Here is a 15132-nt window from a genome sequence, read left to right on the forward strand (position 1 = left end):
TCACTGCTGTCTGATTTACTGTCACTATCACTGCTGTCACTGCTATCTGATTTGCTGCTGTCTGACTTGCTGTCGCTGTTGTCACTACTATCACTACTGTCACTATTGCTGCTGTCACTACTATCACTACTGTCGCTGCTATCACTGCTGTCACTGCTATTGCTATCACTACTGTCACTGCTATTGCTGCTATCACTACTACCACTGTCACTGCTATCACTGCTGTCACTGTCACTGCTGTCACTACTGTCACTACTGTCACTGCTATCGCTGCTGTCACTATTATCACTGCTACTGTTGCTATCACTGCTGTCACTGTCATTGCTGTCACTACTATCACTGCTATTGCTGCTATCACTACTATCACTGTCACTACTATCACTGCTGTCACTGCTATCTGATTTACCTTTGCCACCGTCAGATTTGTCATTGTCATCATTGCCATTGTTACCATTGCCATTACTGTCACTATTATTAGTGTCTGATGTGCTATCACTGTCATCATCTTCTTCTCCTTTTGAGTGATTGCCATTGCCATTATCTTTTGATTCATCAGAGTTATAAGAAGCATCCCCTCGACTACTGCTGTCATTGTCACTTTCTGAATTAGAATCATCATTGCCATTAGATTCGTCACTGCTATTGGGATCATCTCCTTGCATGGACTTATCATCAAAATCATAACTGTCATATCCATCACTATTGCTGTCACTACCTGTGTTGCTGTGTCCAACTTTATTTCCTGGTTCTGGTTTTTGGCCAGGTCCTTCTATGTTGTCAACCTCTCCTTGTGTCTTGACATTTCCTTTGCCCAAGATCATTCCATGTTGTCCTTTATCCTCTTTATCTTCATTGACTTTCCCAACTTCTTTGGTAATATTTCTGTTGCCACTGCTGGGACCTTTGATTTCTATTCCCTATGGAAGGATGGAGGAAAGAATGATTAACTAGTGAATATTTGCTGCAAAATTGCATTGATCTAAGGAAGAATAACTGGGAAAAATTGCCAAGGGATAGGAGTTCCACTTCTAGTACTTCACAGTTATTTGTGAAAATGTGCTTTATTCTGTAATTGAAAGCACCCTGGTGTTTAGATTCCTTAAAAATTCATCCACATTCCTACCCAGTAGGAACTTTTGTAAACAATTACATGGGGGATCCATGATTTCACATAAGACTTTTCTAGAATTGTAACTACGTTCTCAGAAATGTATGATTTTTAAAGTTGTTCTATATGGAAGTCTAGTGAGGACTCTAGCTTTTCCTTAAATAGTTAAGTAATATGGATGCAAAAATACATGGACGCTTGTCATGGTTTATTTTTGTGCTAGCATCAATAGTTGGAGGGGAAGAATTTAAACTGCCATTGAAAGAAATCAGCTCTACAAACTAACCTTATCTTGGCTCTTTCCAACAGTGTGTGGCTCTGATTCTTTGGTGATTCCATTTTCTACACCTTTGCTTTCTCTGTGGTTGAGCTTCTGGGTGTCCTCCATTCTTTGGCTGCCATTGTCTTCCGGAACACCAGCAGAATTCTCCTCACTCTTGGAGGTGTTGTCTCCGTCAGCATCATTATGGGGATCTTCTTTGCCTTCGGGGTCATAATCTTCATTACTCTCCGAATTTTGACCTGTACTAGTATCATGATCATCTTCTTTCCCGTGGTCCTGGCCGTCCTGGCCCTCCTGTCCCTTGCTGTTATCATTACTGTCTTTTCCATTCCCTGTTTCTTCATCTTCATCATCACCAGAACCCTTGTCTTCATCCTCATCTGCTCCATTCCCACTAGGACTCCCGTCGGAATTATCCAGGCCTGCATCTTCTCTAGTGCTGGGTGTTACCTCAGCCTCCTTAGTCCCATTTCTGTTGCTGTTGATCTGACGTGTTATTTCACTTGTATTACCCTCATTTCCACAGGAATTCTCAATTATTTCATCCTCATTGTCTGTACTGTTATTGCTTCCAACTACTTGGGGTCCATCTTCTTGGACAACAGTGGCACCTTCATTGTGACCTGCATCTCCAACATCCCCATTTGGGGTATTCTTATCAGGATTTCCATTACTGTTGCTTCGGTTTGTGGTTCCGGCATTGTCAATGATGCTTACTTGTCCCTGGATGCCATTTGCTGTGGTGTTTTCTTCTTTCCTGTGTATTCCATCATGATCATATATTTCTGCTTTTCCTGAGTCCCCATTCCAGCCCTCAATATTCCCTTCTTCATTTGCTAATGTGGAATATGTAGAAAAGCTCTTCTCTCCTACTTCTGCCCACTCAGAGCCATTCCCTTTTCCCTTGTGACCATCTTGGGTATTCTCTTGCCTTCCTTTATCACCTTCATGCATGGGAACACCACTTTCTTTGATGGTTTCACTGGTATTTAACTTATCCTGGAAAAGAAACATTCAATCAATTACAAATATCAATGATCTTGAAGGAAAGCAAATTGCAATGTTGGGGAAATTAATGGAACGTAGCAACTCAGAAATAGGAGAAAAAAGAAATGTATTACATCCTATACCTGTTCTGACACGTTTGATCTTGCTAGGAGATTCAAATTCACGGATTTTTTGACATGCCTCTCCAGTGGTTTGCTTTGAGGAACCTGCCAAGTAGAAAATACTGGCTATTGAAAAGGTTCTTTTTTGGGAATATGTGCATGAGCATGCACACACACACACACACACAAACACACACACACACATTCTTTCCTCAATGAAGGAGAAAGGTTTAATACAAAGGCCAAAGTATGATCTAATCAGATAGAAAAGAGAAGTGGCTTCTTACAGGGCTTGTGTAGAATTTAAACTGGGCACATGGATATTTTTCACTGCGGTATTACCAATTTTATGGATATGTTAGATGAGCCCACTTATCTCAACTGTAGAAGGAAAGAGTCTTGTAGAAAGACAAGGGGATAGACCTCTGGTGTTTTTGCACAACAAGTCTCTTGCACTAGCACAAGACCTGCTCTAAGTGTAATCCTGACCAAAACTCTTAAGAGAACAGGAGGCATGACCAGGGCCTGCACAAAAGCAAAATCAAGTATTATGCTGTTATACTTCTGTGCTCTGCAACAGCACATTTGAAATACTTGAGAACATTTTCAACTACATAAATACCAAATGTTTGGTATTATGAAAGCATATGAAAATGTTAAACATGATGGCTGGCTACTAAATTACAAATGGTTGAATTTTCTCAATTTTTTATTGGTATTTATCATATATTCCAAATTTTCCAAAGTGAGCACGTAAATAATAACTCTGAGTGAAACAATAGTTTCCTATATGTTGAAAAAAATCTACTTTTTCTTATTATTCTTTCTTGGAAACTTCCTAAACAGCACAGACTTTGTTCATATTAGAATGAAATTGACAGAGTATGAAGCAAAGATGGACAAAGTCTCCATGACTTCTGGGCACTAAGTGTAAATTAATCGAATAAACGTTTTAAATAATAATAATCCTTCAGGCAAGATGTGAATTTCTATAGAGGAATGAGATGATGAGCTGGAGTGGTTTGGTTGAAACCTCACAGACATCGCATAAAGCCCTTAGTGCAAATCTAAATGTTTAGACTCAGCCTGTTAAAAAAAAAAAATTAAGGAAAAGTATATACACACACACATATACACACACACGTGCATGCACAGACACACACACACACACACAGCATTTTGTATTAATGTTAGGTTAAAAGAGATAACAAAGTGTAGAGGTTTTCTGAGAAAGGCATACTTACTGGAATGGCCCATGCTACTGCCCAAATGCAAAAATATGCAATTATCTTCATTTTCTTTAGGAATAATAATAATCAATGGCTGTATAAAAAAGGAACAGCACAAAATTACTTATAAAGTAAAAGTGATAATCATAATCCTACATTATTATGATGTGTAAGCATTTGCCCTTTTCCTGGGCAAGAAGCATGTATCTAACATGAGAAGACATATGATGTTCCAGAAAATACCTGGTGTGGTTATGGGGACATCACCAGGCTTAGCACTAATGTAGCTTCCTAGATTTTTTCTGCCTGTGCCAATGAAGGAAAATAGCCATATAGGTACAAAGGGTATAGCTGTAACTTTGTTCTTCCTCAATTCTTGGATGTAAAAACATCTTTTTCTCTTCTGAATAGCTTTAATCAAGTACTAAGTAATTCTGCTGAAATTGTGCTTAAAAGATAAAACACGTGTTATCCTTACTCCAAATCTATAGAATTGAGCTCTACTAGACTTTAAGAGCAAGAAATTACTAACATGAGGGAGCCTACACTAGCTGAAAGAATTTGGGTTTTGTATTTAGAGACCTGGGTTCAAATGTTACCCCTGCTACTTGCTGTGTAAGCTTGAGAAATTTAAGTAGGTTTATTATCCCTCTACCTGGAATAATAACAAAACCTGCACCTCAGGACTATCCTGAAATTTGGTAGAATTATCTCTGAGAGGCCCTCTCTGACTCCACTTTAAACGGTATTTAGTATCTTGTTCCTTTTTATACCAAGTCGTTTTGCACATCTCACTGGTAACACATTGCACTGTTTAAAATTGCCTAGTTACTTATGTGTTGCCCTGATTTACTGTAAACTCCTGAGACCCAGGAAAGTGTCTTGGTGATTATTGTATTCCAATGCAAAGCACAGAAAAAGACATTTTCTGAATGTTGTTGATAAATATTTATGACTATAAGCAATATTTAGCATTGCTTCAGGCACTTTGCAATTTTCTAACAAATGATAGCAATTATTGTATGGGACTTCTAAAATCATGATTCTTCATCCCTGTTAGAATTCAAATTCATAAATGGTCTAAGAATATGTTTCTGATAAGTTGGAATAGACATTTTATAATCTGTGTGAGTAAAAAATCAATTTATATTACAAGTTGGATTTCTTGATGTAATGGTGTTGGTGTCATTACTATAGAAAGGAGAGTTTTACTCCTATTTCGTGAACTCCCACTGCATGTATAGATTATAATGCTGCATGTCATAAAATGGCTTTGATTGAATTTAATGGTGATAGGGAAAATATAATAAAACTTCACTGAATATCAACTGTCATGAGAATTATTGGTGTTTTCTCACAGGAGAGATGACACAGTTCCAGAGCTACTGAGGGGGAAAAAAGTGCTCCCTCTGACAGCTGTTCAACAGAAAGCCAAGAACAGCTAGAGCTCCTTCTGAAATGCCATAGATTCAAGTGAGGCTGAGGTGACACCAGGACAAGTATCATGCAGAGCTCTGGGGCACAGAGGTTGAAGGCCAGCTGTTTACTAAGCCACAATCATCCTGTACTTTGCAGTTCCAAGCCTAATCATTACATAGCTCTGCAGAAGGCCCATTTGCACTGTGATTTGGAAGAGCCACAGCATCCTGGAAAGGTACCTGCAGCCAAGGCCAGAGGGATGTGTGTCCCATTTCTGAGCTACAGTCCAGAAATCTGACCACTACATCTCTCTTTCAGCTCCACTCCGGAACAATTCCGTGATGCTCATCACCGTTTCCCAGGCAGGTGAATGACTTCGAAGACTACTATAAAAATGGCCCAGGTGTTCTCAGCATGAAACAGAGACTTCAGAATTTTGCACACCTCCTTCAGATTATTTCATTTATTGTTACTCGTGAAATGAGATTTAGCTTCATTTCATTTAGCAATTGGATTTGGCATCACTAGTGATTGCTAAATTTCATTTCATGTGGGACAATAATAAGTAATAGTAAGTAATAAAATACTGAAAAGCAAAACCTAATTAAGGCCTTGTTTGAAAGCCCAAGGTGGATTTTTTGATATCTGAGTTGTCTCATTTTTATCAAAACTAATCAAAGTGCCCAGATAATTAATTATCAAATTTCCACCTCAGTTGGCCAATTTTTCAGTATGAGGTCTTTCTTTTTCCCAATCTATCTCTTCCTTAACTCACAATTATCCATTATCTTTTATACATACTATCAATGACAAGCCAAAAAGGAAGCAAACAATCTAATCATTAAGGGGTATTTGCTTCTTAAAATTAAACTGGCTTTGTCTTTGAAATTCAAAGTTCTTTCTAAATGAATCAGTTGGTTCTGAGTAAAATGAATATTTCACCTTACCTTAAAAGGCTTCAAAAGGACTTTGAAAATCCAGAATTTCTTATCTTTCTCTTTGAAGACTGAAAGTGGCCCACTGTCCTGGATTTTTGCATGACAATTTTGTACTTGCCGAAATTTAAACTCAGTTTGATAATTTTCTCAACCAATCACTGTTTAGGATCCCTGATATGGGGTTATAAAGTGTCATCGTGTCTATGAAGCACATAATAACTTCCCCACTTCCTTCACTTGCTGATATATATTTGCTCACTGAACCATTCGGTTCCAAAAGGACTAGACTTACTTTCACTTAATTAAACAGCTCCTGGAAGGCTGTTTCACATCTTAAATATAGAGAATCAGTGTAACATATCTGAAAAGAGCCACTTAAACCCTGTCACCCTGACATTTCTTGTCTTGCCAAGGTTGGCAATCTAAGAAAACTCTAGGTTTCTTTAGTAAATATGACTGCCTATTTAAGACCCCTATCATTCTTGAGGTAGATATTAAAGTTTCTGTGCTATAATTCAAGAAACTGTCCACATGCAACAGCCTTGACGTTGCCTGAGGGATCTTTAACAATCTATAAACAGTAACTCCCCTGAAATCTCTCTGATTTAACTGAAATAAGCAGTGACATAAAAGCTTAAGAATCTATCAATTGAGTATTCAAACTACATTTTAAAAACAGATATTCAAAATATCAAAAGTAGCAAGATGTTTAAAGGTGCATAAAGACAAAAGATTTAGCTGTCCATTATGTCTCAATTATCTGTGTTAGCCGCAGAATGCAAAATAGAAAATTAGACTTTACATCTAACAAGTTTTGCAATATGAGTGCATCATTCTCTTGAACCCTAGATGTACTACAATGCAGGTAATCCCTAAAACATTTATTTAATTCATGCATTCAAAAACTTGACAGTCTTTTTCTATATACTTGTTTAGCATTTTCAGGAATATGCCAATTTTTGTGTTACAATATTAAAGAATGTGAAACACATAAGACCACTAATGCTATATCACTATGCAACAGTGATATCCCCAGAATACGTATACAAAAATATATGGTATTTATATACAGCATAAAGCTTTGTATGTAGGGAAAAAGTAAGGTTGAAAGGAAGTGAATGGAATGGAATGGAAAGGAAATTTGCCTTGAAGCTGTTTCCATAGCAAATACTTTTTTATTCATATAGCATATTTACTTGGGCAGATTAAAGGGCCTAACAACTTTTAACAAGACTCAAGTAACTTCTGGGAGTGACACCCTTACCCACACACACATTCATCAGTGGAGGTTAGTGAGCTAAACCTGCCTTTCTTTTCCTTAATTTGAATTAACATGAGTTATAGTCAGAGATTTCAATAGCCCTCTATTAATAATTGAAAGAAAAACATAATTGATATACAAGCTTTAAACAGAAGTTTCACCCAACTTGATCTAATTGACATTTACAGATGACTTCATCCAACAACAGAAGAATAAACATTCTTTTCAAGTGTACCTGGACTACTTACTAAGATAGAACGTAGCCTGAGCCTCAAAATGAATCTCAGTAAATTTAAAAGAATTCAAGTCATACAAAGTATGTTTACTGACCACAATGAAAGGCAATTAGAAATCAGTAACGAAAGAATTCTGGAAAACCTCAAGTATTTTAAGGCTAAGTGGAACACTCATAAATAGTCAATGGGTGAAAGAAGAAACCAAAACGGAAATTCAGAATATATGGGATGACTGAAAATGAAAGCATAGCATATCAAAATCTGTGGGATGTCACTAAAGAAGTTATTTAGAATGAAATTATAGCACTAAATAACCATATATGAAGAGAAGAAGTTTCAAAACAATAACCTCATTTTCCACCAAAGAAGGAAAAATTAAGTTCAAAGTATATAGAGAAAAGGAAATAATAAAGATCAGAACTGAAATTAATTAAATAGAAAACAGAAAAACAATAAAGAAGATCAGTGAAACCAAAAGATGATTCTATGAGAAGTTCAATAAAATTTAAAAGATTCTTTCCAGACTAATGAGGGAAATAAAGGAGAAGACACAAATTAACAATATCAGGAATGAGAGAAATGACAACTCTACAGATTTTGTGGTTTCACTGACAAATTCTATGACATACTTAAGGAAGATATCATTCCAATCTTACACAAAGTCTTCTAGAAAATTGAGAAGGAGAAAATACTTCACAGCTCATTCTATGATGCCAACATTACCCCAATATCAAAACCAAAAATGTTATAAGCATATAATACTACTGACCTATATCCATCATAAGTGTTAATACAAAATTTTTAAATATAGTGTTAGTGAATCAAATCCAATAATATGTTTTTAAAAGATAATACATAATGAGCAAGTAAAATGTATTCCAGGTGTGCAAGGCTGGCTTAATATTTAAATGTTAATCAGTGTGGCTGGGCATGGTGGTTCACGCCTGTAATCCCAGCACTTCAGGAGGCTGAAGCAGGCAGATAACGAGGTCAGGAGATCGATACCATCCAGGCTAACACAGTGAAACCAGGCATGGTGACAGGCACCTGTAGTCCCAGTTACATGGGTGGCTGAAGCAGGAGAATGGTGTGAACCCAGGAGACAGAGCTTGCAGTGAGCCGATATCATGCCACTGCGCTCCAGTCTGGGTGACAGAGTGAGACTCTATCAAAAAAAAAAAAAAAAAGTAATCAATTTAATTCACCATATTAACAAAAACAGAAAACCACATAATCTCATTGGCAAAGAAAAACATTTAAAAAATCCAACATTCACTTCTGATTTTTAAAATCTCACTACACAAATAAAACACATTTCAAAAATCCACCATTCATTGTGATGTTAGGGTGTCAATTTTAGATTTATCCTGCTTTCTCTTGTGGGCATTTAGTACTATAAATTTCCCTCTACACACTGCTTTAAATATGTCCCAGAGATTCTGATACGTTGTGTCTTTGTTCTCATTGGTTTCAAAGAACATCTTTATTTCTGCCTTCATTTCGTTATGTACCCAGTAGTCATTCAGGAACAGGTTGTTCAGTTTCCATGAAGTTGAGCTGTTTTGAGTGAGTTTCTTAATCCTGAGTTCTAGTTTGATTGCACTGTGGTCTGAGAGAGAGTTTGTTATAATTTCTGTTCTTTTACATTTGCTGAGGACTGCTTTACTTCCAACTATGTGATCCATTTTGGAATAAGTGCAATGTGGTGCTGAGAAGAATGTATATTCTGTTGATTTGGGATAGAGAGTTCTGTAGATGTCTATTAGGTCCGCTTCGGGCAGAGCTGAGTTCAATTCCTGGATATCCTTGTTAACTTTCTGTCTCGTTGATCTGTCTAATGTTGACAGTGGGGGGTGAAAGTCTCCCATTATTATTTTGTGGGAGTCTAAGTCTCTTTGTAGGTCTCTAAGGACTTGCTTTATGAATCTGGGTGCTCCTGTATTGGGTGCATATATATTTAGGATAGCTCTTCTTGTTGAATTGATCCCTTTACCATTATGTAATGGCCTTCTTTGTCTCTTTTGATCTTTGTTGGTTTAGAGTCTGTTTTATCAGAGACTAGGATTGCAATCCCTGCCTTTTTTTGTTTTCCATTTGCTTGGCAGATCTTCCTCCATCCCTTTATTTTGAACCTATGTGTGTCTCTGCATATGAGATGGGTCTCCTGAATACAGCACACTGATGGGTCTTGACTCTTTATCCAATTTGCCAGTCTGTGTCTTTTAATTGGAGCATTTAGCCCATTTACATTTAAGGTTAATATTGTTATGTGTGAATTTGATCCTGCCATGATGATGTTAGCTGGTTATTTTGCTCATTAGTTGATGCAGTTTCTTCCTAGCATCGATGGTCTTTACAATTTGATGTGTTTTTGCAGTGGCTGGTACCAGTTGTTCCTTTCCATGTTTAGTGCTTCCTTCAGGAGTTCTTGTAGGGCAGGCCTGGTGGTGACAAAATCTCTCAGCATTTGCTTGTCTGTAAAGGATTTTATTTCTCCTTCACTTATGAAGCTTAGTTTGGCTGGATATGAAATTCTGGGTTGAAAATTCTTTTATTTAAGACTGTTGAATATTGGCCCCCACTCTCTTCTGGCTTGTAGAGTTTCTGCCGAGAGATCCTCTGTTAGTCTGATGACCTTCCCTTTGTGGATCACCCAAACTTTCTGTCTGGCTGCCCTTAACATTTTTTCCTTCATTTCAACTTTGGTGAATCTGACGATTATGTGTCTTGGAGTTGCTCTTCTCAAGAGGTATCTTTGTGGTGTTCTCTGTATTTCCTGAATTTGAATGTTGGCCTGCCTTGCTAGGTTAGGGAAGTTCTCCTGGAAAATATCCTGCAGAGTGTTTTCCAAATTGGTTCCATTCTCCTTGTCACTTTCAGGTACACCAATTAGACATAGATTTGGTCTTTTCACATAGTACCATATTTCTTGGAGGCTTTGTTCGTTTCTTTTTACTCTCTTTTCTCTAAACTTCTCACTTCATTTCATTCATTTGATCTTCAATCACTTATACCCTTACTTCCAGTTGATCGAATTGGCTACTGAAGCTTGTGCGGTCGTCACATAGTTCTCATGCCATGGTTTTCAGCTCCATCAGGTCATTTAAGGACTTCTCTACACTGGTTATTTTAGTTAGCCATTCATCTAATCTTTTTTCAAGGTTTCTAGCTTCCATGTGATGGGTTCGAAATTCCTCCTTTAGCTCAGAGAAGTTTGATCATCTGAAGCCTTCTTCTCTCAACTCGTCAAAGTCATTCTCCATCCAGCTTTGTTCTGTTGCTGGCGAGGAGCTGCATTCCTTTGTAGGGGGAGAGGAGCTCTGATTTTTAGGATTTTCAGCTTTTCTACTCTATTTTTTTTTTCAGGACATAGGCATGGGCAAGGACTTCATGTCTAAAACATCAAAAGGAATGGCAACAAAAGCCAAAATTGACAAATGGGATCTAATTAAACTAAAGAGCTTCTGCGCAACAAAAGAAACTACCATCAAAATGAACAGGCAACCAAAGAATGGGAGAAAATTTTTGCAATCTACTAATCTGACAAAGGACTAATATCCAAAATCTACAAATAACTCAAACAAATTTACAAGAAAAAAAACAACTCCATCAAAAAGTGGGCGAAGGATATGAACAGACACTTCTCAGAAGAAGACATTTATGCAGCCGAAAGACACAAGAAAAAATGCTCATCATCACTGGCCATCAGAGAAATGCAAATCAAAACCACAATGAGATACCACCTCACACCAGTTAGAATGGCAATCATTAAAAAGTCAGGAAACAACAGGTACTGGAGAGGATGTGGAGAAATAGGAACACTTTTACACTGTTGGTGGGACTGTAAACTAGTTCAACCATTGTGGAAGACAATGTGGCGATTCCTCAAGGATCTAGAACTAGAAATACCATTTGACCCAGCCATCCCATTACTGGGTATATACCCAAAGGATTATAAATCATGCTGCTATAAAGACACATGCACACGTATGTTTATTGTGGCACTATTTACAACGGCAAAGACTTGGAACCATCCCAAATGTCCATCAATGATAGACTGAATTAAGGAAATGTGGCACATATACACCATGGAATACAATGCAGCCATAAAAAAGGATGAGTTCATGTCCTTTGTAGGGACATGGATGAAGCAGAAAACCATAATTATCAGCAAACTATGGCAAGGACAGAAAACCAAACACCACATGTTCTCACTCATAGGTGGGAATTGAACAATGAGAACACTTGGACGCAGGAAGGGGGACATCACACACTGGGGCCTGTCATGGGGTGGGGGAACAGGGGAGGGATAGCATTAGGAGATATACCTAATGTAAATAACGAATTAATGGGAGCAGCACACCAACATGGCACATGTATACATATGTAACAAACTTGCATGTTGTGTACATGTACCCTAGAACTTAAAGTATAATAAAAAAAAAATCCACCATCCATTTCTGATTTTAAAAATCTCATTAGGCAAAGAAGAAACACATCAAAGATCCAACATTCACTTCTGATTTTAAACACCTCATTAGGCAGCTGGGCGCAGTGGCTTATGCCTATAATCCTAGAACTTTGGGAGCCCGAGGTGGGTGAATCACTTGAGATCAAGAGTTCGAGACCAGCCTGGCCAACATGGTGAAACCTCGTCTCTACTAAAAATACAAAAAAAAATTAGCTGATCGCAGTGGCAGATGTCTGTAATCCCAGCTACTCAGGAGGCTGAGGCATGAGAATTGCTTGAACCCAGGAGGCGGTGATTGCAGTGAGCCGAGATCACACCGCTGCACTGCATCCTGGATGACAGAGCGAGACTCTGCCTCAAAAACAGACAAACAAACAAACAAACAAACAAAAAACTCATTAGGCAAATAAAATACATTTAAAAATTCCAACATTCACTTCTGATTTTTAAACTCTCAGTAAGCAAAGAAGAAACATTTCAAACACCCTACATTCATTTGTGATTCTAAAAATAAACAAAAGTTCTCAGCTATCTAAGAATAGAAGGGAATTTCCTCAACCTGATAAAAGGCATCTTTTAGTGCAAAAGTGATTGTGCTTTTTTGCAATTACTTTTAATGGCAAAACCACACTTGCTTTTGCACCAACCTAATAACATTACACTTAATGCTTAACTACTGAATGCTTTCCCCCAATATCAGAAGCAAGGCAAATATATCTACTCTCACCATTTCTATTCAATATTGTTCTTGAGTTTCTAAGAAAGAAAAGAAATAAAAGGCATTCAGGTAGGAAAAGAGGAAGTTAAATAATCTTTATTTTGCATACAATATTATCATCTATGTAGAAAATCCAACTGAATATACAAAAAGGTTACTAGAACTAAGAAGTGAGTTAAGTAAGGTTATAGGATACGATATCAATAATAAAAAAATTTCTATTTACTAGCAATTAATGATAAAAAATTTAAATTAAAAACAATAAATTTATAATTCCATCAACAGTACGGTATGTGGTGATAAATCTGAAGACCTGAACATTGAAAAACTGTAAATATTGCTGAGATAAGTTAAAGACTATTTAAATAAAGATACATACCATGATAATGGGTCAAAAGACTCAATACTAACATGTCAAGTCTCCAAAAATTTATCCATAGATTCAATATTGGAAAGTTATTCCAAAATTCACATGGAAATGCAAGGGAATTAGATTAGCCAAAGTTAATTTTTCAAAAGAAAAAGAGGACTCATTAGGTTAGGTTAGACTTACTCAGGTTTTCCTTTATTTTAAGGCCAATTGATTAGTAAACTTAATTACATCTGCCTAATCACTTTCACCACATAATAAGATATAACCATGAAAATGATATTTCATTATATTTACAGATTCCACTCCCACTCAAAGGGGAGGGGATTATATAAAGGTGAGGGTTATTGGCGGTTATCTTAAAATTCTACTTATCACACGTTTTAATCTATAGCGACAGAAAATAGATCAGTGGGTGCCTGAGGTCAAGGGAGAAGGAGTGGGAGGAAGGAGTTATAAAGGACCACAAGGAAACTTCAATGAATACTTTTCATTATCTTGATTGTGGTGACAGTTTCATGGCTGTTTACCACAACAAAACTTATCAAATTGTACACTTTAAATATTCACAGTTTGTTGTGCATCAATTACATCTCAGTAAAGCTGGTTAAAAAAAAAAAAAAAAAAGAAGTAATTAACCCATTTTGGCCAGCCCCATTTCAAATCCTGTAAATCGAGAAGTTAAAACTAAGGCTTTATAGTAAGGAATTGCCAAAAGGAAACATAAACCCCAATTTGTTGTGGAAATTGAACAATTCCCTAAAATTTAAGATCAGAAGTCAGAAATCTACCTCAATTTAGTAACGAAATAAGTTCTTTAAAAACCCTTCATTAGAATCAATTACTCTGTTCCCAAGGAAAGAGTTTGAAATTGAACTCTTCACCTAGTTAGCTATTCTATTACCATGATTTTGAACCATTTGCCTTCCTGTTTTCTTCAATTTGGATAAACATCACTGAGCTAAATGGTAAAACTAAGGCAAGAATAGTAATAGCGACATGGCCACAGAGGATCACCCAACTCAAATTACTTTAAATTGGTGCAAGACCTGTTCACAAAACCAGCAGAAGGTATTTGAGTAGGAGTTCTCTGCATATGCAGATTTACAACATCCCTGGTGGGTGTCTTTGATTGGTGGAAGTTTAAAAGGCAAAAATCTTCAATTCAATTTCTCAATATTGGATTAATTGGTGCAATTCAGAAGACAGACACAATATTAATTTGGGAAATAAGAGTAACTTTTAAATTGGGGGATTTTTAGTAAAGCAGACTTCCCTTCATAATACGGATGGGTCTCATCCAGCCAACTGAAGGTCTGAATAAAACAAAAGACTGATCTCCCTCAGGCAAGGAAGAATTCTTCAACAGCCAGTTTTGAACTTAAACCACAACATCAGCTCTTCCCTAGGCCTCCAGTCTATCTGCTCATTCTGCAAGTTTTAGGTGTAAATTACCAGCCTCAATAACGAAGTGCGGGAACTCTAAACAGTCCTCTCTATGTATATACATGCATCCAACTGGTTTTGTTTCTCAAGAGAACCTAGAATAATCTATTCACCAAGTCCAAGTCCTGTGCTTGTCATAAACTTTCTTAGAATTGTTGGAAAGTGATATATTTTAAATTAAACCCCAAAATTTTGATAAGTTATTTTATTTAGTGTTATAAGTAAATTACTAATCTTTGGTAAAAACAGAAGTTTAATGGCTCCCATTCTTACTCTCATTGTGGGCGTTGAGCCTCCTAATAGACTCATTTATCACCAGTCTCTGTTTCTGCCAATCCCAAATCCCCCATGAAGATGCCAAAAAAAAAACTTTCTAAAATCAAATATAATTATGACACTACTTTGATTCAAACTTTTCAGTAGTTGCTTAGTCTGGCTTTGAACTTCTCAAATGATCCAGCTTCAGCTTGCGCCACTCACTCACCTTTGAGAACTCATAGAACCTGAAGCACAATCTGTTCTGGGAATATCACAGAGATACAGG

At 37.0% G+C, this 15132-nt stretch overlaps 1 protein-coding gene across 1 annotated transcript in view; it reads right to left on the reverse strand.

Annotated features, from left to right (window-relative positions):
• The window catches only part of DSPP (dentin sialophosphoprotein), a 4489-nt gene extending 694 nt beyond the window's left edge, over positions 1 to 3795 (reverse strand). Inside the window, exons 1-4 of the mRNA XM_026456702.1 lie at positions 3745 to 3795; positions 2522 to 2605; positions 1395 to 2390; positions 1 to 917 (exon numbers count right to left, since the gene is read on the reverse strand). The exon at positions 1 to 917 is cut by the window's left edge and continues 694 nt beyond it. Of these exons, the coding sequence (XP_026312487.1) occupies positions 1 to 917; positions 1395 to 2390; positions 2522 to 2605; positions 3745 to 3795 (2048 nt within the window). The remainder of the gene's footprint in view (positions 918 to 1394; positions 2391 to 2521; positions 2606 to 3744) is intronic.
• Between the last annotated feature and the right edge of the window lie 11337 nt (positions 3796 to 15132).

The sequence above is a fragment of the Piliocolobus tephrosceles genome, chromosome 3 (genome assembly GCF_002776525.5).
Source record: "Piliocolobus tephrosceles isolate RC106 chromosome 3, ASM277652v3, whole genome shotgun sequence".
Lineage (NCBI taxonomy): Eukaryota > Metazoa > Chordata > Mammalia > Primates > Cercopithecidae > Piliocolobus > Piliocolobus tephrosceles.